General features: G+C 53.3%; 1 protein-coding gene across 2 annotated transcripts; it reads left to right on the top strand.

Moving 5' to 3' along the window:
• The first annotated feature begins 3654 nt into the window (after positions 1–3654).
• CUNH6orf118 (chromosome unknown C6orf118 homolog) lies at positions 3655–20386 on the top strand. Of its 2 annotated transcripts, XM_037060323.1 has the most exons (10): positions 3655–3721; positions 6388–7058; positions 7899–8015; positions 8775–8834; positions 10225–10349; positions 13006–13079; positions 16599–16780; positions 18256–18309; positions 18824–18882; positions 20162–20386. In XM_037060323.1, the coding sequence occupies exons 1-10, from the start codon at positions 3697–3699 to the stop codon at positions 20268–20270; spliced, it is 1476 nt and encodes a 491-aa protein (XP_036916218.1). In that variant the 5' UTR covers positions 3655–3696; the 3' UTR covers positions 20271–20386. The 2 variants fall into 2 exon arrangements, with proteins under 2 accessions (XP_036916218.1, XP_036916289.1); XM_037060394.1 differs by lacking the exon at positions 8775–8834.
• Positions 20387–22183: the final 1797 nt, after the last annotated feature.

Below are 22183 nucleotides of genomic sequence, written 5' to 3'. Positions count from 1 at the left end.
CTGCCACTCTGGCTTCTGCCTGAGCTCCGCTGTAACCTCGGATGGGAGTCTGGGGACCGGCGTCTGGGGACGGGTCTGCGTTTGCCTCTGGTGGTGCCGTCACCTTGCAGTCCCTGTGCCGACACCAGCTCTGTGCCCGGAGCCTCGGGTCTCGGCCTCCGTGCAGCTTGTCTGGGGCGGGGGGTGGCACAGTAACGGTCCCTAGAAAGGCCCGTGGCCTCCCACCCGGAGCAGGTGGTATGTCAGGCTGTGGGACAGGTGGGGTGGGTTGGGGTGGCAGGTGGAAGGAAGCTCTGACCGGCTGACCTCCGCCCAGTAGGGAGAGGAAGTGACCAGCCTGTGTCCAAGTGTCCAGGTGTCCCAGTGTCTGGTGTCCTGGCATGCAAGTTTCCTGGTGTCCGGGTGTCCCAGTGTCTGGTTGGCCCAGTGTCTGGGTGTCCTGGTGTCAAGGTGTCCAGGTGGCGGATGCCACCTGGACGGATGTCATGAGGGTCCCTCACAGCTGGGACGGAGGCAGAGGAGCATGATGTGAGAAAGGCCGACCAGCTGTTGCTCATCTTGCTCCGAAGGCGGAGACAGAAGCTGAGAGCTGAGGAGGCTGGACGGACCCTCCCTGGAGCCCCTGGGGGCACGGAGCGGAGCCCTGCCCACCTCTTGGTTTTACCCTGTGAGACCCCTGTCAGACCCTGTTCTCATTGCCCCTCCGTCTCTCACTTAATGGTTAGATTCCTCTGGAAAGCGGAGATGTTGAGGCGAGAAGTCATTATGTTACAAATGCTTTCACTATTTTTAATGCAGAATCACCAGCTCCTCCATCCTGACCCAGGCCAGCGGTTTTCACAGCTGGAAAACACGGGGAGAGGACGACTGGCCATGGGGGCTCCAGAAAGGCGAGAGGACACGTTTGGGGGAGCCACTGGCACTTTGGCCTGGGGGAGGAGGGTGGAGGACTCTCCTTCCACGCTATTGGCTCCAGGGTCAGAGCTCCGGGGTCAGAGCTGGCACCACTCACCTGTGCCTCCTGTTGGCCAGCAGCCTGGCCCCCAGTGCCGTACCCGCGTGCCCCTCCCCACCATGTCTCGAGAGTTCTCTTTCTGAAGTGGAAGTTCCTGACCTCTCTCCCACGTGAAATCTCTCGGTTGGTGCTTGCTGTCTGCAGGACCGCCCTGGTGTGCCCCGACCTGCTGTGTGCACCCCTGTGGCCCACACCTTACACACCTCCCATCAGGCTACTGTCCAAGCCCCGCCACCTGGCAGCCCTCAGACACCCCCCAGGGCTCAGACAGCACCGAGGACTTGCAGCTTCGTCCATTGTGCACAAGTTCTAACAGCGGAAAAGCAGTGACTGAACCCGTTTATTTTTGACCGATTTCCAGCCCATCAGCTGCCAGGGCCACACTCAAAGCTCCTTCCTCTTCGAGGACAAAGAACTGCTGCTCGCCCACCCTGGCCCCAGCATCCTGTGGCCCCGGGGGCCCCCCACCCGCAGGCAGGTGTGCTCACATTGGCTGGGCCACTCCCAGGTCACCTCCGCTCCCTGGAGCTGCTTCCAGCAGGAGATAAGTTGTGCCTTTCTGCATTTTTATTGAATGCCCAGAGCAGACAGTGCCTTTTCCCTGATTGAACACAGGGAGGTTGGACGGATGTGTGGGAAAATGAATTAGTTGGAACGATGGTTTTGGCTGCGGTGAGCAGCTGCCTCATCAGGTATTTTCACGGGCCTTGCAGCTCCATCTAGAGCCGGGAAACAAAATAGCAGCATGCTAACCGGAACCCCTGCACACCCAATCTGCACCGTGAGCGTTCCTGGTGATTCTCACATCCAGGTGTCGCCTCTGGGAAGATCCTGTCTGCTTTTGGCAGATAAACTCACCGCACCATAACATATGGAGTCAATACGCTTCTGCCTCAAACACTTTGTGGAAATACTTAGGAGGGGGAGCATGGCAGGTGGGTTTTTAAGGCTCAGTATCAGCTTGTCCACCAACCTGTTGACCTGTAGCGTGTGAAGGGTGGGCCAGTTCAGCTGTACATGTGCCCTGCCGGGAGGCTGACTCAGCAGAAACGCAAATCTTTGGAACAGGTAAGTCGTCTTTCTGATCCAAACCAAGACTCTGCAGTTTCATGTGAGGTGAGTCAAATCCGTGCGTGTGCTAATGAACGGGGCGAGGGCTGCACAGGCTGGGCTCTGGACGTGACCTGCTGGCCCCAGGGGCCACGCTGCCCAGGACTGGCTCTGCCAAGGTCCGGGAGCCCGTCCCTGAGCCCGGTGGTGGAAGGTGCTCGCCTGTGCGGGGCAGAGGCTGCGGGATGTCGTATAGTCTACAGGACACCCAGCCGCTGTGCTATAGCACCAAGTAGCTCTGAGCAGAAAGACTCGACGTTTCATCTCTGATAGCTGGATCGCAGCACCCTGGGTGGCCGTGGCTTTGACCCTAGTTTATAGTCAATGGAAGGTCAGAGACGAAGTGTTCTCTCCCCAGCACCAAGGCTTAGGTCCCTGACGCAGAGCGGGCACTTCTGTATCAACATTTCTGTCTGTGGCCGGGCCCCAAACTGCGCGAGCCCTGGAGAGGGAAGACCCCAAAACACTTTCCTCCCCTGTCTGCAGGTGACATCCAGGTGCACCTAATTGTGGAGCCCTCTGAGCATGTGGGGTCGTGGCGACCTTGTGGCTTATGAGCACGCTCGCTCGTGGACAGTGCCCAACCAGCACCGACAGAGATACAGGAAACCGACTGAGCGCCTTCCCAGTCGCCTCCTGTCCTGACGGCCACAGCTCTGGGCTCCACTGTTGTGGCCTCTCTTGGTGCAGAGCCTGAGGTGGGGGGCGTTTAAAGTCAGTCTCCTGGAACCAAACAACAATAAAGTCATTTATGAAAAAAACAATGAAGTCAGTCTCCCGGGAGCAGCCCATCCCTGTGCCTCTGCCCTTGAACGCTGGCTCTCAGGTAGGACAAGGCGAGCCTTGGAGCTTTGCCTCCTTTGACACGGGGTGGCCTGAGGGAAGGGCATGGCCCCTGTGGTCAAAGCTCCTTCTCCCTGCTACCTGGTCTCGGGCAAGTTCCTGCACCTCAGCTTCTGTCAGTGTCCTGCTGGGAGATTCCTGGTTCATTGCAGTGAAATGAATACCCGATGGTTTAGCGACTGCCCCTCCTCTGTGCTAGAGCTCTGGATGCAGCCCTACTGTGTGCTAGAGCTCTGGATGCAGCCCCTCCTGGGGGAGAGCTCCAGGTGCAGCACCCACTCTCTGCTAGAGCTCCAGGCACGGCCCCTACTGTGTGCAGGAGTCCCAGGTTCAGCCCCTACTGTGTGCGAGAGCTCCTGGCACAGTGAGGGGGTTGTGCGCTGTGCAGTGTGAACCTCTCTCTACAAGATGCCCAGCTGAAGACCACTTAGCTTTTCAGCGCCCGAGGCTTTGGGGAGGAATTAGAGAGTGCAAGGGTGTTTGGGCGGTTTTTCAAATCATAAAGAGTGTTTTATCTTACATGGTAAACCCAGCAAGCTGAAGAAGGCGAGAAGCCCGGGAGAGGGAGGGACCAGGGGAGAGATGCAGCTGTGGGGCGGGGTGGGGGGGCTGCCTGTCCTGGTTGCCTGGCAGCAGAGGAACAGGGTGGGAGGGACTCGGAATGTTTGCCGTCTCCTCGGTGACTCCCAGCCTGGCTGGCGGCCAGGAGCGAAGCGCGAGGGGAGGCGATGGCTGAGGATTCGGAGCAGGACTGTGAGTGGCACCGAGTGCCTCGCGTTTGCTGTTGTGTGTGCGTGTGGTGTGGCACTGCCTGGGGACCCGCGGCTCTGAACCCTGGCGGGAGATGGCGCTCCTCCCGGAGGCTGCATTCCCAGGCGTTAGGACTGGATTTGAGGTCGAGTTGCCTCCACAGAAAAGCTGGTTGCGACACACAAAGGGACAAAGGGAGTGGATCAGACGCCTGCGTGGGCGCGTGTGTCCCTGTCCTTGGCAGGAGCGGGGATGAAGGAGGACATTCCTGGCTGCTATTCCCGTATTCCTTTGAAAAAGCCACACTGTGGGGCACTTTCTGCGGTGCAGGGCCCTTCCCCACTCCTCGCCAAGCCCCCACCAGCCCCTGGGCACCAAGCGCTCCACTTTCTCTTTATTTGGGGTCTCTCTTTGGTCCGGGGCTATTGTGAACTTACCAGTGGGGGGGTGGGCAGGGAGCCTCACCCTAGGTCGTTGCCGCTGAGGCCGATGCGTGCGCATGGGAATGAAGCCTGTGGCCCAGGTGGACTCCGGGCTGAGAGAAACCTGGCTGGACTGAGCAAAAGTTACCAAATATTTTTATAAAACTTTTATTTGATGGCTTCCAAGCACACGCAGAACCGTGCTCTGTGTGCATGGCTCGGCTCTCAGCCTGCCGCCCCTGACTCTAGCCGCCCCTGACTCTAGCCGCCCCTGACTCTAACCGCCCCTGACTCTAACCGCCCCTGACGTGGTTTCCCGTCCGGAAGGTGGGGGGAGCAGTGCCTGCCCCTGTGAGTTCTTTGGCTGCTTCTCCTGTGTTAGTAAGACCCTCTTCTCTACAGTGACCCTGCCAGTCTGGTCCCTGGGCTAGTACAGGCCTGAGAAGCCATTCTGGCCGTGAACTTGAGCGTTTTGCTTTCCCCCTTTCTGCTTCCAGTGTGCCGGCTTCCCATCCCAGTGGTGGGGTCTGTCTCGGACTCTCGGCCAGTCCTCCGGGCAGTTCTGCGTGCTTTCTCTGTGCGCACCGTGCGGGGTCTCTGTGGTCTGCTGGGTGGTGGGGCGAGGAGGTCCCAAGGTGTCCGGGAGGGACAGTCTCTGAGCTGCCTGCCTCCAGCCTTTGTACCAGAGGAGCTGGCTGGTCAAGAGCTGCCCCAGACCACCCCCAGGCCCTTCCTGTGCAAAAGCACCTGCCTGGTGGCTGGAATTGGAAAGGTATCCCGTCTTACTTTGGCATTTCTTAATAAGCACATGTCCTGTAACTTAAAAACTAGGAGGAAGAATTCGTTGCCAGATAAGCCGAAACGCACGAACCAGTGGACTCGGGGCAAGTGGGGCGGAGGTGCCTGCGCACCCCAGCTGCGCAGCGGTGCCCTGTGGTCCTGGGACGGAGGTCCTGACCCTGGCCGGCTGGCAGCCCCAGCCTCTGCCTGGTGCCGGCACACGGTCCCCCCGCCTCAGAGCCCCTGCAGAGCTCTGAGCTCATCGTGATGTAATGGAGCAAAGGCTGGCCTCACAGAAGGAGGGGGGTTCCCTGGCCAAGGCCCTCAGACGAGAACGGGGTCCCCAGGCTGCTGGCCCGACTTCAGGTTGTGGGCTTACTGGACTGTAGACTCCTGTGAGTCAACCCCTCAGGATAAACCCATGCACCTCTGTCTGTCTGTCCGTCCGCCTAAACGCGTCAGTCTGTCTCCTGGAGAAGCCTGAGCAATGTGGTGTGGTGTCAGCACACTCTTCATGTGCCGATGCCTGTGATAAGTCGTGATGATTGTCAGCCTTGGAGAAGTATTCTGTTGCTGTTTTAACGTTCCCTGAGTGGTTTCTGGGAAGAGCTGGGCAGACCCATGGTGGAGATTCTCAACAACCACCCCACTGGAGGCAGCGGCTCTAGTTCCCGATCTCCCAAGGCGAGACTGGGCTTGTGCTTGGTGACCCACCGCCTCCAGAGGTGGCCCAGCTCTGGGAGGCCCCGAGGTCCCTGCCCCCTCGGCGGGCATGAGGAGGGAGCACTCCGCCCCTGGGCCGTGTCCTTGGGCCCTGGTGGCTCCCAGCTGGGGAGAGTGTCTGGGAGGGGGGTGTGGCTGGCCTATCGCAGGAGGCAGGCCAGAAGACAGGGCGTGGGAAGGCCGTGGGGGCCCTGCTGGCTCCCAGGTGGAGGGGCCGTGTGTTGGGGAAGTGGGTGTTCTGGGGGCAGAGTCCCCCACAGCAGCAAACAAGGGGGTCGGAGCCCTGGGTCCAACAATGGAGCATGCCAACTGTGGGCACGGGCCTGGAAGCAGTCCCCCCAGCTTCCAATAAGTCAGCCCGGCTGGGCCACGTCTTCTTGCCCGAGCTGCTGCCCACACGGAGGCCTCGGCCCCTCCAGGCTGCGGCTCTGACCCAAAGAACCACGAGCTGATACGGGGTTTGTGGCTGTTGCATGTGGGGAGGTTGTTAGACGGCAGGAGACGCCCCCGCCCTCTCCACTGGTCCGGCTGCTCCTTCCTTTCTCCAGGAGGAAACAATGCCCCCGACCTCCCATCCCTGCCTCAGAGCAGGGGCCGCCTGGCCAGTGGGGGTCGTGTCCCCTCTCTGTGTGGTCCACCCCACTTTGGGAGTGGCTGTGAACTCTGCTGCCGTCGCGCACAGCTGCCCCAGGGCCTTGCCACGGCCTCGGAGCGGGTTTCACCGTCGGCTTGTCTCCCCTGCAGTTTACCTGCGGTGGAAGCACTGTGAGACCCCGGGAGTGAGGACCCTGTGCAACCTCACGAAGCTGCTAAACAGACTCGAGAAGAGCCACAGGGATGACATCCTGCTCTACACCTCCGGACACCTGAACCCCAACAAGCTGTACAGGCCCCCCGAGACCATCCTCCGCCACTGGCACAACGCCCACAGGCCGGAGGGCCGGCGAGCCCACAGGGTGGAAAGGCCGTGTGATGAGAAGGTCGCCAAGATGAAGGGTGCTTGGGCCTATTTTACCATCAACACGGCTCTGGGTCCAAACGATGGCCCCGGCACCCCCCTCTTCAGGTACCTGAACCCCCCCGCCGGAGTTTTGCACACTTCCCAAGAGGACGTCCCCCCAAAGCTGACACCGGGGGAAGAGGGCGCCGGGTTGCGAAGGAGAGAAGAGCTTCGATGGCCGGAGATGAAGGTCCTGAAGCCGCAGGCGGGGCGGTCCAGCCGCGAGTGCGTGATGTCGCCCGGGGGCAAGGACGAGTACTGGTACCTCAGCTCCTACTTGGCCGGCCTGACGAAAGCGGACAAGTACAGGGAGTTCTTGCACTTCCAAAGGGAAGTGCTTGCCACGCAAGATCTCCTGGTGACCGATTTTACTGGGCGCAGGGTGGCCATGTGCCACGAGAAGAAGTTGGAACAGGTGAGGAGGGCGGTTGAGGGGTCCTGGGCAGGGGGCGCACTTGCTCCTGTCCCTGGCGGCTGGGTGCTGTGGGCAGACTCTGGCCCTTGGACACCTCACTCCTCGCCCAGGTGGAAGGTGGCAGAGCTGCCAGTCACTGACAACGTCCCACGTGACGCGGGTGGTCACAGCTGGGGCGACATAAGGGAGGGCCGAGCTGGGAGCCCAACCGGGGAGGTGACGTCATGATTTGAGCATCAGGAGCCACGGGCAGGGTAGTAAGCTAACACCCACAGGGCACGGGAGCCCTGAGGGAAGGGTCTCCTGCCTCCGTGGAGCCAAGTGAGGGAGAGGGAGCAGGGGAAGGGTGAGTCACGTCCCGCAGGGGACGTCTGCGAGCGGCCACCACGTCTGTAGAAGGTGGACAGGGCCACACGAGGAGCCCAGAGAGCTGCCCAGGGTTGTGCCCGGGGAATGGGGGCCCCGGCCTGATGTCGGGAGGGGAGGGTGCGGGAAGGAGAACAGAGGTTGGGTGTGAGCTGACCAGAGGACTGCTGGAGAGAGAACGGTGTGGGGACGTGTGGGCAGAGAGGGAATCCCTGGCCGCGGGGTGTGGGGGAATGAATAAAGGAAACAGAGGTCAAGAAAGACCCCAGGTGAGCAGGCCGTCGCAGGTTCTCAGCGCCGGGTGCAGGGCATCATACGCCCCCGGGTCGTCTCCTTGCCCTGCTGGGTCCCGATCCTGGGGCGACGGGGGCTGAGGCTCTGATGGAGGCCCGTGGGGGCTCCAGTGGGCAGCCGGCGGACTCCCTGGGAAGGGAGACGGGCACCCCGAAAGGGCCGGCTCTGGTTCTCCTCCAGGAGCTGCAGAAGGTGTGCCCCTGCCACCCCCGCAACAAACTCCAGGTGCTCAGCGCAGTCTTCGAAGACGTCTGTAAGAGTTCTTTGATATTTGGAGATCTCTTGAAAGAGGTTAAGGTAGGTAGCATTCCTCTCCCACCGCGCAGCTGAGAGCCAGGCCTGATGTGCCGCACACACGACCTCAGGCCTCAGCAGCGCCCTTCCCCGTGTCCCGGTCTCCCTCCCACAGACGCGGCAAACCACTCAGAGGCACCGTGGGCCTCGGGCCGCAGACACCCTGCGAGCTCGGCCCCAGAGCTGTGTTTTTCACCGAAGCTTCCCCGTTGTTGGCAGATTTACACAATCGTGCATGTGTAACATACACACTTACAGTCAGGCACGCGGAATTTCTGTGAACCGTTATGAAAACATACATTTGCTGGGATTGCGTGGTGATAGAGACCTCCAGGTGGAAGCCGAGCTGAAGTCAGGTTGTTTACACAGCTCATGCTCCTCCAAGTCCCTAATGACGTGGAGTACCTAGACGCAGCCCTGCGGTGACAGGATGTGACGAGAAGGTCCCCCGGCCCGGGAGGCTTGTCCCTCAGGGACCCACCCACACCCACGGAGCTCCTGTGTGGCCGGCGGTCACCTGTGTACATGGGCGAGGCATTTGTCGGCACAGCTCTGCGGGGACGGATGGTTCATGGGCACGGATGCTTCAGAGTTGCTCCGACTGTGCGCAGGCTGGAGTGTGCGCCTCGTTTAGGGCAGCGTGGAAATGGTTTGTCTTCTTGACGTGGCTGAGGCCGATGTCCACATCATTCATGCACGCGACACCCCTGACCCTGCTGTGCCGGCTCAGGACACAGCCCCGGGCCTCTCCTCTCTCTGCAGGACGAGTACGAGCTCTACATGGCCGTCTTGCTGCACACCCGGCCCGCAGAACGGCACCAGGTAACGACTCGCCCGTGGGTGCCTGAGCGGGCCTAGTGCTGCCCGATTCACGGGCTCTGAGCACCCCGCTCCGTGCCTACGTAATTCAGGACGGCTGCAATTTAGGCCGTAAGGGCTGTGCCTTGGGCTGGCTGATGGACACACTGGTGAAGGATTTACTTCTTACCTGCTGTTCACTCGAGAGTCGGGGGTGGGAGGGGCACACGCACGGCTCGTTTTCTGTCAGTATCTCTGGCCGCCGATGCTGAGCCGCCTTTTCCGCCAGCTGACCCTTCCGGTCCCCGGTTTCCACTCTCTGTTGACAAGCATCGTTTGTATAACTTCTGTGCGCTGGTGTATATGTATCTCTTTATATACACGCATACATATAAATAGATGCATATTCCTCGTGATGGCCTCCAAGGCAGCCCTGGAGCACGGTGAGAAGTGGGGGTTACTGATTTGCTCTACGTTGGGCTTACCCTGCTGCACTTTATTTGAAAACCAGTGACAAATGTGTGTGTGTGTGGGTGTGTGTGTACACCCACACACACCTCTGTCCCGGCCAGGTGGCTCCACTGGGCGGAGCATTGTCCCACCCACCAGAGGTGTCGCGTTCCAGACCTGGTCAGGGCCCATACGGGAGGCAACAAATTGATGTTTCTCCTTCTTTCTCTCTCCCCAAACCCTTCCCGTCCGTCCCTCTAAGATCAATAAACACACTTCAGGTGAGGATTAGAACAAGCGCAGCGTTACCTGAAGTTCAGTTCTGGCGTCCTTCTTCAGGTCAAACCCCACGTGCGGGTTTTTTGCTTTGCTTTGGGTTTTTTTGCGGCAGGAAAAGACACTCGTGTGGGACAGGATTACCACCATAGGCCCAGCTGGGTCTGCCCGGCTTCCTGCCTTTCGAGGCTGAGTCACGGTGGGACATTATGCCCATGCGTCAGCCAGCGGCCGCCGTGACGGGACCCCCAGGCCACAGGGCACCGGCTGTCCGCTCTGGAGGTGTGGCAGCCCCCCCCGAGGGGCAGCATCGGCTCCCTCACCGGAGCACGGCGCTGTTCGGGGCCCCCGAGGCGCCTACACTGAGCTGCTCCTGGAAGACCACGCGGGGCCACGGCCACGGGCTCGAAGCGCTCGATCGGCATGCTCTTCCCGCGCCACCAGCAGCGAGACCCCCGCCGCCTAAAACACTCCTCAGGAGAATAAAGCCTTAAAATACTGAAAAATGCACCGCCCAGATCATCGCGTGACTAATTGTCCCCCCTCAGCCCTCGGGCCTCCCCATCATTCACCTCATTTCACCTTCTATTTTGACTCAGACCGGCTTGAATACCCTGTAGTCACCCAAAACAGGCAGGTGCTCACCCTTCTTGTGTGTTTGTGTCGCCCGTGGGCCTTGTTCTTCTAGGCGCTGCTGGCTCAGGCCAAGGGGCTGGAGAGGAGGCCAGTGAAGACAGCGGACGTCCAGCAGGCCCAGGAGCAGCTGAGGGCGCTCGTGACAGCCACCAAGGCGGCCCTGGAGCACAATGACAAGTGAGGTCACGGTCTGATTTGGTCTGTGTTGGGCCGACCTAGTTCACAGCATTTGCACCCCAGTGACAGCATGCACCTGTATATGCTGTTTTCTGCATCATTCCCCTCACCACGCCGGTCCTCTGGCCTCTCCCACGAGCCGTCATGGGTGGCCAGGACCTCGAAGGCCTGTAGTGTTTCCATGGGGGGCAGTCTTTCTGCTTCTTGCACCTTTGCTGGTGGTCCCCGGGGGCTTCACTTGATAGTCGAGAGAGCTGAAAAGGCACCCGTGATGCCCTTGTCCTTCATCCTAAGGAGCCCCATTAACCTCTCTGTGTGCAGGTCCTCCGGGAAGAAATGACGAGGGATTGAAAAAAAATGAAAGCATATCAGACATACCCTAAATTTCCTCAAGAAAACAAAATAAGAAACAAAACCAACCAACCAAACACACAAAAACCCTCAAAGAAACCTCTAACTTCAGTGCAACTATTAGACAAGACGAAGCTGTGAAATTCAAAAGACCTGAAAATAGGAAATAATCACGGAGTGTCAGTGAGGTGTTGTCACTCGCTGCAGACCTGCGTGAGCAGGGACCGGTGGGGAGGAAAGGAGGGAGCCTATAGACGCCCTAGAATGTTCTAGACCCACTGCCTGAGAGCGAGGGGGTGTTCCTGGGCGAGGAGTGGCAGAGGCGCCTGGTCGGTGTCCCAGAGCACTGACCGGGGAGGAAGGACCAACGGTGAGGCTGGAAGGGAGCAAGTTCTGAGTGGGGGCGATGGGGGGAGCGGGGGGGGGTGATCACCACCCTTCCGTAACCGTGTGGCGTAGAAAGAGCATCCGTCGAGGGGGGTTAGAACCCCACAGCGGGAGACACTTGCGGGGCGCTCAACCCTTCCCACTACCGGCCTGCCTTTCTTCCAAAAAAAAAAAAATGCTATCCAGATAAAGATTAAAACAAAAAGAAAAAACCCCAAACCACAGGGCATGAATATTTGCTACTCTTGAATTAGGGAGTCCACACCCCAACTGCCCCCCGCACCCCCAGGCATCGGCCCTGCCCGCAAACTGCAGAGGCACAGAATGTCTCGTCCATGAAATCTCCTGTATGGAGAGCAGAAAACGAGAATCCCACCGATTCAGCTGGTGGAAATGCCCGCCCCGGGGGAACAGCCAACGGCTGGCGAAGCTGCCCCGGAATCCGAACTGAACCAACGCGCCTCAGAAGAGCCTGCGGGCTGTGAAAACCGCCTGGAGTCAGAACTTTAAACCTAAGCACAGACATCAACCACAGAAAAAAGAGACACAAAACAGGGTGTGACAACTGAGGAAAGAGGCTGAAAGTCAAAGTCGGAGATGAGGACTACATGATGGCTTGCAATGAGGAGGACTTGTGAATAGAAACACATTGAAGGGGAAGCAGAGGAAAGCAGGAGAACAAGACAATGAAAAAGATATATAGAGCCCTGGCTGCTGTGGCTCAGTGGGTTGAGCTTGCGCTGCGAAGCAAAGGGTCGGGGTTCGATTCCCAGTTACAGCACAGGCCTGGGGTGCAGGCCAGGTCCCCAGTGGGGGGCCCTGTGCGAGGCAACCACACACATCGATGTTTCTGTCCCTCTCTTTCTCCTTCCCTTCCCCTCTCTCTAAAAATAAAAAAATAAATATTTTAAAAAGATATTTCTCTCTTTCTCTCAGAGAGAGAGATAGCGTTAGAGTGGAAGACCCACGGAGAAAACCCACTGCGCGTGCAACCAAAGTCCCTGAAGAAGGAGAAGTAATGGCCTAGAAACATATGTAATGTGTAAACCTGTGCTACGTGGAAAATGTATAGAAATGAAACATGCTGAATTTATATATTGAGAAGGCTGTTACCATTATTATCAATCCAGCTAACCTCAGCTTCTTAAAATTGGGGATCACAATACTTTTCTGTTTTTTTAATCTGTGATGAGATGAGCCAATAACGTGAAAGCCTTCTGAGACTGTGAGGCCCTGTGGACATGCAGGATCCGGTCACTTGTGGGGTTAATGTTTTTACTAAAATCACAGGTTCCCCTCAGTATATACGACACATTAGATCTCTTGGTTTTCCTCACTCTAAATCTGTTAGAAATAAGATAGTACATTTCATTTATTTTGAACCAGGAAGAGGATACAAAGGAAGAGATTGCAAAGACTTTTATTTTCTTATTTCACCATTTCCTGCATTTCATTTTGAGTTTAAATACAGTGGCATTTGTAAATTGCATCTGCGGATGAGGACACGATACAGGAAGAAAGGAAACCTTGTTCCGACCTCAGGCAGACCTTTCCATCGCCCTTGATTGGTTGTTTGCCTCGGAGTAGAAAATGCTAGGATTTTGCCTCCTTGCCTTTTCGGAATTCAAGTCCCAAAATAATGTCGATACACAATGTGGGAAGTCATTTATTTTCTATCAGTGGGCTCCTTTAAATAGTGGTTTGTGCAACCTTGACGAAGAAGGAGTCTCTGGGTTTTTTAACTCGACACACTTCAGGTCTCATATACATCTTTATGTACATTTTCCGATGAGCTTTTTGTTAGAAAATGAGAGGGCCTGTTTTGGTTTCTCCATTGAAGCAGACATGAAGTAGTAACCCAGGGGAAGAAGGAGCGAACGGGCTCTAATATCTCACTGCTTTGCTTCTCGCACCGCAGACTCCGGAGCGAACTGGAGGTGGAACGCAGTCTGCTCCACTCTGCTGCGGAGGGCGCGGGTTCTGCACAACGTGGTGAGTTTTGGTTCAGTCTGCAGTGCTTCAGAGGAAATGCCGTAGGGGTGCAGGAAGAGGTTTGTCTGAGGGCTCCCGTGAGGGCCAGGACAGTCACCCCAGGTCCCGTGGCGTCCCGTGCCTGTGGGTGGTCCGCGTCTCCGGGCAGCAGGCAGGACGCTGGCACCGATTCGTATTCTCTGGAGCAGGGGTCCCATCCCACCCTGTGGCGTCTCTGGGCCCCACTGGAGGAAGAGGGGTTGTCCTGGGCCGCACAGCAAATCCATGGTGGCATGTTGTCACAAAAACATCATGTTTTCAGTGAGTTCACGATTGTGTGTCGGCCGCAGGCACAGCCATCCTGGGCCACCTGCAGCTTGTGGGCTGCAGCCGACACCCCTGCCTCCAGTCTGTGCGGTTTTCAGGGGAACGTTGGATTAGGTCAGGACCTTGTGTAGAGAAAATTATGTTAAGTTCTGACCCAGACATTTGAAATAGATTCTGAGGAAATACACCGATGGCCTAAATGTGGAGGTGAGATCCCACAAGGGCGTGCTGGAGGGCTCCACGCTGCTCATCTCAGAGAAAGCGTCTGAAAATACATAACGGACTCCGGAGCGTGGAGCTTCTTGCTCTGAGCATCCCCGTGGGCATGCACCTGAGGACGTGGGCCGGGGCCTCGGGGGGTTTCAGAGTCACAGCCATGAAAGGGACCTTCGTTTTTGCTCCTCGCTCAGCTCACTGAAGTCCGCCTTTGTAGACCCCACCGAGCTCCGAGGCTGTCCGCATTTGCCGGGCCCTCGGTCTGGCACCCCATTCTCGGTCTCTGCCCACGGGGGGACCCCTCTCCCAGGGCAGCTCAGTGGCGGGTGCAGGGACAGGCTCCACAGCCAGGCAACGTGACCAGTGGTCCCCCAGGATCTGAGCTTCATCCTCTCAACCTGCGCAGTCTCAGCGGCCTGACTGTAGGTGGGCATGATGGACATCACGCCCCTCCCGGGTTCAGGGGGAGGGCTGAGGGTGCTGGCCGCACGCAGGACGCGGTTGGGCCCAGTGAGTGGCTGCCTGTTCCTTCTTCATTCTACCCGCCTTCCTGGGGTGGAAAAACACGCAGTTCGTGGCAAATGTATTACATTTTATGAAGACTGATGCATTAAGTGAATGTTCAAAATTACCTTCAATTAGACGCACAGATGAAAATATGATTAAATAATCAAAATAGGTTCAGTTATGTTTGTTGCTCATTAGTTTTTACTGTTGACACAATGATTCAGTCAAACGCCTTCCCCCCCCAAGTTTGTGGAGCACGACTCGGTAACTCACGGGGAACCACTGTCTTTTCTCTCGCTGAGGTTCAGAACAGACACACCTAACTGCGTGAAGTTCCCAGCAGGCCTCGCCTCAAGGGTTCTTGCCAGAGTCTTTGTTTTTCCTTCCGAGGGTGTTCTGTCCTTCCCGGGAGCAATGTGTTCTTCACCTGCTGTCTCTGGTCACCCGCATCCCCACGGCCACTTCTCAGACCTGGGCTGGCTCTGTGCCTGACTTCTCATCTCAGGGTCTGAAGTGGGTGGGGTCCCTTCTCTGCCCGCACCCATGCCTCTCTTTCTTGGTCAGGGTGCTTCTCACCAACAGGTCCTGGAATCCTGGACCGGGCTCTTGCCTGCTTGCCGTCTCTGAACACACGGCATCATTTGGTGTTTTCATTGCCCACTGCTCACTGCTGACGGAGCACGAGGCAGAGACGAACGAAGTTCCACCACTTGTCCGGAACTCAAGCCCGTTTTTCTTAGTATTGGGTCTGACACTCTCTCCGCGCTCCGGAAGACACCTGGTGTCCTGTGCTCTTCCTCCTGAAAGCTTTTCTGAAGGTTTCCCATCCCAGAGTCCCCTGGGCTTTTCCCTCACTTGCGGTGGCACCTCCCTGCTGAAGCACCTCCTCGTTAGGAAGAACGGGGTGACAGAGGCATGTGACCGGCCTTGCCCTCCCCCAGGCTTCTCTGCTGCAGGCCATTTCAGGTTGAGGCCTACAGCTAAGGTCAGGGATGAGGTCAAGGGCTTTCTTTTGTAGTTTTTCTCACAGTTGTTTGGGAAGGCTTAACAAATTTCCCCACATTTCAAAACTGAACTTCCAAGTTTCCCCCTCCCTCGGATTCGGTGAGGTTGTGTGACAGCGGTGACTTTGGCCTTGTCACTGTGCACGAGGGAGTCTTTTGTCCTCCTCGCTGCCTCCTTTCCTATCAGAAGATAACTGTTCTCTCTCAGAAAGTTAAGCCTTACCCCTCTCATCAGAATCTGCCCGAGCTCTGGGCTAACGAACACCTGCGGCCCAGCAGAAGGTCCCGCCCAGCGTGGGTCTCCTGTCTACATTCTGTAGGTGTTGCTCTTCACTGGCTCCCGCGTGTCTTTGAGTCAGTCCACGTGTCTTGGATTTAAACTTTCTTTCTTGCTGGAATGTTTTTTTTCAGTCTTGAGATCAGTACATCCAACTGCCCGGTGGGCATGGCCCCCGAGTCTCAACTCAGCACGTCCAAGACGGGTTAACTTCTCTCCTCCTCCCACGCCCCACTGACCCCATGTCCCTGGCTATTTCAATGAACAGGGTCACCAAGCACATGGTCAGAAAGCCGGTGGCAGCCGTCCTTCACCTTTCTCCCCTGAACCACTTCAACACAAGGGGTCAAGTTCGGTCCCAACCCAGATCTTCTTACCTCTCTGTTGCATTGATCTCGCTGCTTCCCTCCCACACGTCTGCCCGAGCTATGGCCCAGCTGAGACCTAGGGTTACTTGGGCACCTGCCTCCTCACCGCAGCTGGGTCTAGTCAGTGACCCAGTCCTGTGTTTGGCCTATGTCCTGAACTGGCTTTGTGTCTCTGCACTTCCCCGTACTCCGCAGGCACCGTCCTCATCTGGTCTTGTTGAAATGACCTTGGTGGCTCCCTAGGGCGTCTTCCTGACTCCAGTCTTGCCTCGCATTGTGCACACTTGGTGCCGGACACATGGTGACCATGGTCTCCTGGTTTCTCCCAAAGGTGTTTTCTCCCACATCCTTCGACCCCTTTGACTGATTTCTCAACATCCCCTCCGAGACTTGTTCAGATCGGCCCCCCGCGTGTTTTCTAGCCGCACCCCTGGCGCTCAGTGCCCTGGCCCCGATGGACAACCTTCTTTTCCAGCGGAGGTGCCGGGTTCTGCTCCTCCACCGCCCCCACCCCTTTCGCTCGTTGACTCCTATCATCTTCCAAGTCTGGCGCAGGCGTGGTTCTCTGGCCGCCCACTCTTGTGTCTTCCCCGCGTGGTGTCGGCTGCTGCGGGGAGGGTCTCAATAAACAGCGACCACACGGACGGACTGAAAAAGGAGCACCTCGTTCCTGAATCAGACACTTTCTATTGACGTGCTTGGAGGTTGCGTTACATTGTATTTTATTGCTACATAATATACACAGCCATGTATAGCATCATATTGTTAGTAATGCGTAATATTAGACTGAGGGCTATGATATTAAACACAGTGATGCTTTGCTTTCAAAAAACACCCCCAGAATCGTGTGAGGAAAATGCGGGGAAGGAGGAGCCCCTTACTCTGATTGACAAAGTGGAAAGGAAGAGGTGGGAAATACTTCAGAAACTGGATGAAATTCAAGCTCTTGAAACAGAAATTAAAACAACTTTGGTTCACACTGGAATCTTACATATCACTGAGAACAGGCTTAAAAGCATAGAGGTATGCAATTTATTTATTTTGATGTTTATGTTATTCTTCCCTTGATCTGGGTGAACACATGAAGCAATTTGATTTTGCAATAAGGTAAAAAATTACATAAAAATTGGTCCAAATACATTTTCATTTCAAAACACTTGTAGCTAATGCTTCACAAGTGAAGCATTTGTTTTTTAAAATTAAATAATGTCCTGAGAACAGATACCAACTTATAATTGAATTTTTAAACAATGAAAATAATAATGAGTTACAGCTTTATATAATGTAAGCATGATGTAATGCCAAAATCATATACATCTTCTTTGATTATTAGCATCTCTTTAAGTGGACTAAATGAAAACGAAGATTCCCTATAATGATTCCATATTATGAATTTGTATTACTTTATTCGTTATTCATAGTTGGTTCCTTAATTCAAATAATGGCATGTGCAATAAAACCGCATTTACTGTCCTATTAAGTAATTGATTTCTGGTGTTGAATATGAAGTACATTCTTTCTAACCCAAAGGAAAATAACTAAGTGTGACATCAATTAACAGTACACCAGATATGGCTATGAACGTTTAAAAAAATACCATGTCATTTAATTCTCAGCAACCTTAGAGAGAGTAAGAAATAGGTGCTCTACTATTAACCCTATTTCCGGGTAGGGCCACCAAGGCACAAACAGGCTGTGTGACCAGGTCGAGGGCGCAGTGAGCACCTGGGAGGAGGAGGCGTTCGCTCCCGAACTGGGTTCGTGACTGCACAGCACACGCACAGGCTCAGGCCTGGGCTCTGGGAGGGCAGCTCTTGGGCGGCCCCTGCTGGTCATCATTGGTTTGCGGTTATTTTGCATGTTCTTTTTCATAATGTTCACTGACTTTTTGAGTCTCAGTAACAAAACTTTTGGTATTTCAGTTGTGCTCTCAATGATTTTATAGATTCATTTGAGAAGAAGTGACAGCTTTATAATATTCACATTCCCATCAAGGATTATTTTCTATTTATTTAATTTACTTTAGGCATTGCTTTTAAGTATTTTTTGTTGTGTTTATTCCTATGACTTCAGGGCATCTGCTACTATTATAAATGAAAACGTGAAATAATTTCACATGATGGTTGATAAGCAGTTATCATCGACGTATATGTGATGTGTTGACATTTATATTTTTATGTCGTGTCCAGTCACCTTAACAGATTCTATTATTAGTTCTGAAAAGTGAAGGCGCCTTCTATTCTGGAATTTTCCTAAAGTTCTCTAGCGTTTTACAGCGTCACCCTCACCCCTGTAATTGGTGACCCAGCAGAGCAGCCTCTGCCTTCCTTCACGCCCCTCCTTCCAGGTTTGTCCCGTCGTCTCTCCTGGGTGGGACGCAGCTGGGTCCCACGGGGTCAGGACAGTGACATTCACACAACACACCGTGTTCCATGGGTGGGGTGCTACTTATGTTCTTAACCAAGTGTCTTTCTCTTCAAACCTTTTTTCCCCTTCAGACTGACGCTATAAAATTGGAAAAAACAAACAATATTCTAATGAGGAAGATAAATGTAAGTTTTTATAAATCGACATTTTTCCATAGAAACATTCCCTATAGTGCCTTCTTATACTATGTCACAAATCAAATAGAAATCTATGCATTAGCTTTCTAAATGATAAGTTTCTCTAATGCTAGGAAGAGCTGGCTATGTAGATATTAGCTCAAAATTGAAAAGGGTAAGCTAATATATTAAAAAACCTTTCTAAACGGTTGAATGTGCCTGTCAGAACCAACCAGTTCTCTAACCCTTCCACCAAAACCAGTGAATTGTAGTGAGTGCACTTGCTTACAGGGAGTATGACGGACCGGCTCCTCCGACACCTTTTGGGGCGCCCCTCCCACATACGTGCTAACAATGAGCCAGTTAATAAATTATAAAGATTATAATTCTGTCTCTGCATGCGTCTCTGTCTGTAATATACAGTATAAGCTACAATGTGATGCCTGATTCTAGAAGCAGTCGTCTGTTTGGATTCAATGTCATTGCCGGCACATGTGACCGGCTGATGTCTACCCGTTGGCAGGTGGTCGAGTGCCAGGTGCAGCAGTGCGTGGGGAAGCGTGTCGGTGGGGAGGAGCAGCGGTAAGTGGCGGAGCCACGGCAGGAGCGGCCATGCCGTTGGGCTCCCCTCAAGGCCATGCATTTACACTTAGAGCAGACCGGGCCGGACTTCTGAAGCGTTCACAGTCATGAGTCTTAATTTGAAATGTTACATCCCTGCCTGGGCTTAAGAATGCTTAGCCCAGGATTTAAACCTCTCCATGTTTTTTAGCAAGCGAGCCAGAAATTCTTTGGAAAACACTGAAGAGGCGAAGGTTAATTCTCGTGGGCAGGGTGTTGTGGCTGTGGGTGGCTTTCCTTTCTCAAATGACACAGCATTCGTTGCTATTCAATCTTCGGAAAACCCACGCATGTATTACTGTAAAACTTTTAATTTAAAAATGAAATGGCTGGTTTATATGATCTGTTACATACGTTTAGAGCTGATATAGTTGAAGTTCTTAGAGTTTGTATGCAGTTGAAATCCTATGACTTCGGTAAGCTGGGGAGCAACAGAAAACCCCTGGAGCTTTAAATGTGGAAAGGGCTCATTTTTCCAACAGTAAAGACACATTTCATTGTTAGTGGTCTAGGCCCAATGACGCCATCGTGCTGGGTTCTTCCGTCTTCCTTCCCTTTCTCCTGACTCTAGTTTCCCTCCAAGCATCCATATGTCTGTCTTCAGGCATCGGGTCCACATGTCCCGCTTCTCAGCATGAGGCTTTTCTGTTTTATTTAGGAAGAAAAGCCCTTCCCAGGGTCTCCCACTCAACTCATTGGCCAGCACCACGTGCCGAGGCCAATGCCGCCGTCCTTTGTTGCAAAGGAGTCCAGAGAACAGAGCATTTCCCTCCCAGCTCTTCCACGACGGAGAAAGTCACGGGGGAAAGGTGTTTGTGCAAGTGCCGAGTGAGCCGCACAGGTGGATCCTGGTTTCTTGAGGCCTGACGATGCTGGGTGTCCTCAAAGGAAAAAACGGCATCACAAATACAGAGTTGGAAGGCTCCTTTCACAGTCTTGCCCAGGGAATAAATGGATCTCCGTTTCAGATATCCTCAAGGCGTGTCCGCCTCAGCTGCTGCATTGTCCTTACTCTGGAAGATGCTGCGGGGAGTCTGTCCGACTGCAGAGGGAATCTCTGCTGCCTTCGCGGCCAAAGCTCTACTCAAAATAGTCTGTAAAATGAAAGTGGAGGGTTACAAAGACGCACTTTGTGTTTTTGAATAAATGTGTTCTAAAATACATATTTATGTTGAAGTTTTCTTTTATGCTTGGTGTCCTTTTTTCTAATTTATTATATTTATTTGTTATGTATTTTAAGGAACATTTTGGAATTTATTGAAGAATATGTGAAACTAAAGGAAACAGATGACGACTCTCCAGTGGCTGGAAAGACGGTCTGTGACCATTCAGAAGTACCAAGTGTGTAGCGTGTGTGGTTCCAGATACACAAATTCATGGAGATGCACCTCATGTTGTTGCTCTTAATTTCCGGTAAAATTAATGTAGTAGCTATGTCTCACTCAAGATATGGAAATAAATACATGTGTGCATGTGATAGTTTTACTTTTGTGTTTTTTTAACTTTTAATAGTCTATTTTATTTTATTAATCATTTTATTGTTATTTAAGTATAGTTGTCTGTACTTACCCCCACCACTTCCCCCCCACCCCAGCCATCCCCACCTCCCACCCCTGATCTCACCCCCTCTTGGTTTTGTCCATACAACCTTTATAGTTATCCCCTCCTTGCCCCCCCATTGTCCCCTCTCCCCTCTGGTTACTGTCCAGTTGTTCTTAATTTCAATGTCTCTGGTTATAGTTTGCTTGCTTGTTTGTTTTGTTGATTAGGTTCCTGTTAATGGTGTGATCATATGGTATTTGTCTTTCGTCGCCTGGCTTATTTCTCTTAGCATAATGTTCTCTAGTTCCATCCATGGTGCTGCAAAGGGTAGGAGCTCCTTCTCTTTTCTGTGTAGAATTCCGCTGTGTAAATGTACCATAGTTGTTTGGTCCATTCATTTACTGATAGGCACTTGGGTTGTTCCAGCACTTGGCTATTGTGAATTGTGCTGCTATGAACATTGGGGTGCATAGGTTCTTTTGGATTGGTGTTTCAGGGTTCTTAGGATATAATCCCAGCAGTGGAATTGCTGGGTCAAAAGGCAGCTCCATTTTTAGTTTTCTGAGGAAATTCCATCCTGTTTTCCACAGTGGCTGCACCAGTCTGCACTCCCACCAGCAGTGCGCAAGGTTCCCTTTTCTCCACATCCTCTCTAACACTTGTTTGTTGATTTGTTTATGCTGGTCATTCTGGCCGATGTGAGATGGTATCTCATTGTGTTTTTTTAAAATTTTTAAAAAATTTTATTTATTTATCTTTAGAGGGGAGGAGAAGGAGAGAGGAAGAGAAATATCAATGTATGGTTGCCTCTCGTGAGTCCCCTGCTGGGAACTGGCCTGCAACCCAGGCATGTGCTCTGACTGGGAATTCAACTGTGATCCATTAGTTCACAGGCCCGCGCTCTATCCACTGAGCTACACCAGCCAGGGCTCATTGTGGTTTTAATTTACATCTTTCTGATGGCTAGTGATGTTGAGAATCCTTTCATGTGTCTCTGGGCCCTCTGTATGTCCTCCTTGGAGAAGTGTCTGTTCAGGTCCTTTGCCCATTTTTTAATTGGGTTCTTTGTCTTCCTAGAGCAGAGTTGTATGAGTTTGTTATATATTTTGGACATCAAACCCTTGTCCAAGGCATCATTGGCAAATATGTTTTCCCGTATGTTTGGTTCTCTTTTCATTTTAGCGCTATTTTCTTTAGCTATGCAGAAGCTTTTTATTTTGATGAGATTCTATTTGTTTTTTCTTTCCTCTATGTCCCTTGCTCTAGGGGACATATCAGTGAAAATATTGCTGTGTGGCATGTCTGAGATTTTTTCCCTATATTTTCTTCTAGTACTTTTATGGTATCATGACTTATATTTAGGTCTTTTAGCCACCTTGAATTGATTTTTGTGCATGGTGTAAGTTGGTGATCGAGTTTTATATTTTTGTATGTAGTTGTCCAGGTCTCTCAACACCATTTGCTAAAGAGGCTATTTTTACTCCATTTTATGCTTCTGTCCCCTTTGTCAAAATATTAATTGACTGTAGAGACTTGGTTTTATTTCTGGGCACTCTGTTCTATTCCATTGATCCATGTGTCTGTTCTTATGCCAGTACCAGGCTGTTTTGATGACAGTGGCCTTGTAATATAGTTTGATATCAGGTGTTGTGATCCCCACTACTTTGTTCCTCTTTCTCAAAATTGCAACTGCCATTCAGGGTCATTTATGGTTCCATAT

Source organism: Sturnira hondurensis, unplaced genomic scaffold (assembly GCF_014824575.4).
Source record: "Sturnira hondurensis isolate 20B ecotype Veracruz unplaced genomic scaffold, ASM1482457v3 Scaffold0000167, whole genome shotgun sequence".
In the NCBI taxonomy this organism is placed as follows: domain Eukaryota; kingdom Metazoa; phylum Chordata; class Mammalia; order Chiroptera; family Phyllostomidae; genus Sturnira; species Sturnira hondurensis.
This window is presented reverse-complemented; position numbering and strand designations above follow the sequence as displayed.

Coding starts and splice junctions, on each gene's coding strand:
- CUNH6orf118 (XM_037060323.1), top strand. CDS start 3,697: ATGGCTGAGGATTCGGAGCAGGACT. Junction 8,016..8,774: donor ATCTCTTGAAAGAGGTTAAG/GTAGGTAGCATT, acceptor CTCTCTCTGCAG/GACGAGTACGAGCTCTACAT. Junction 18,883..20,161: donor GTCGGTGGGGAGGAGCAGCG/GTAAGTGGCGGA, acceptor ATGTATTTTAAG/GAACATTTTGGAATTTATTG.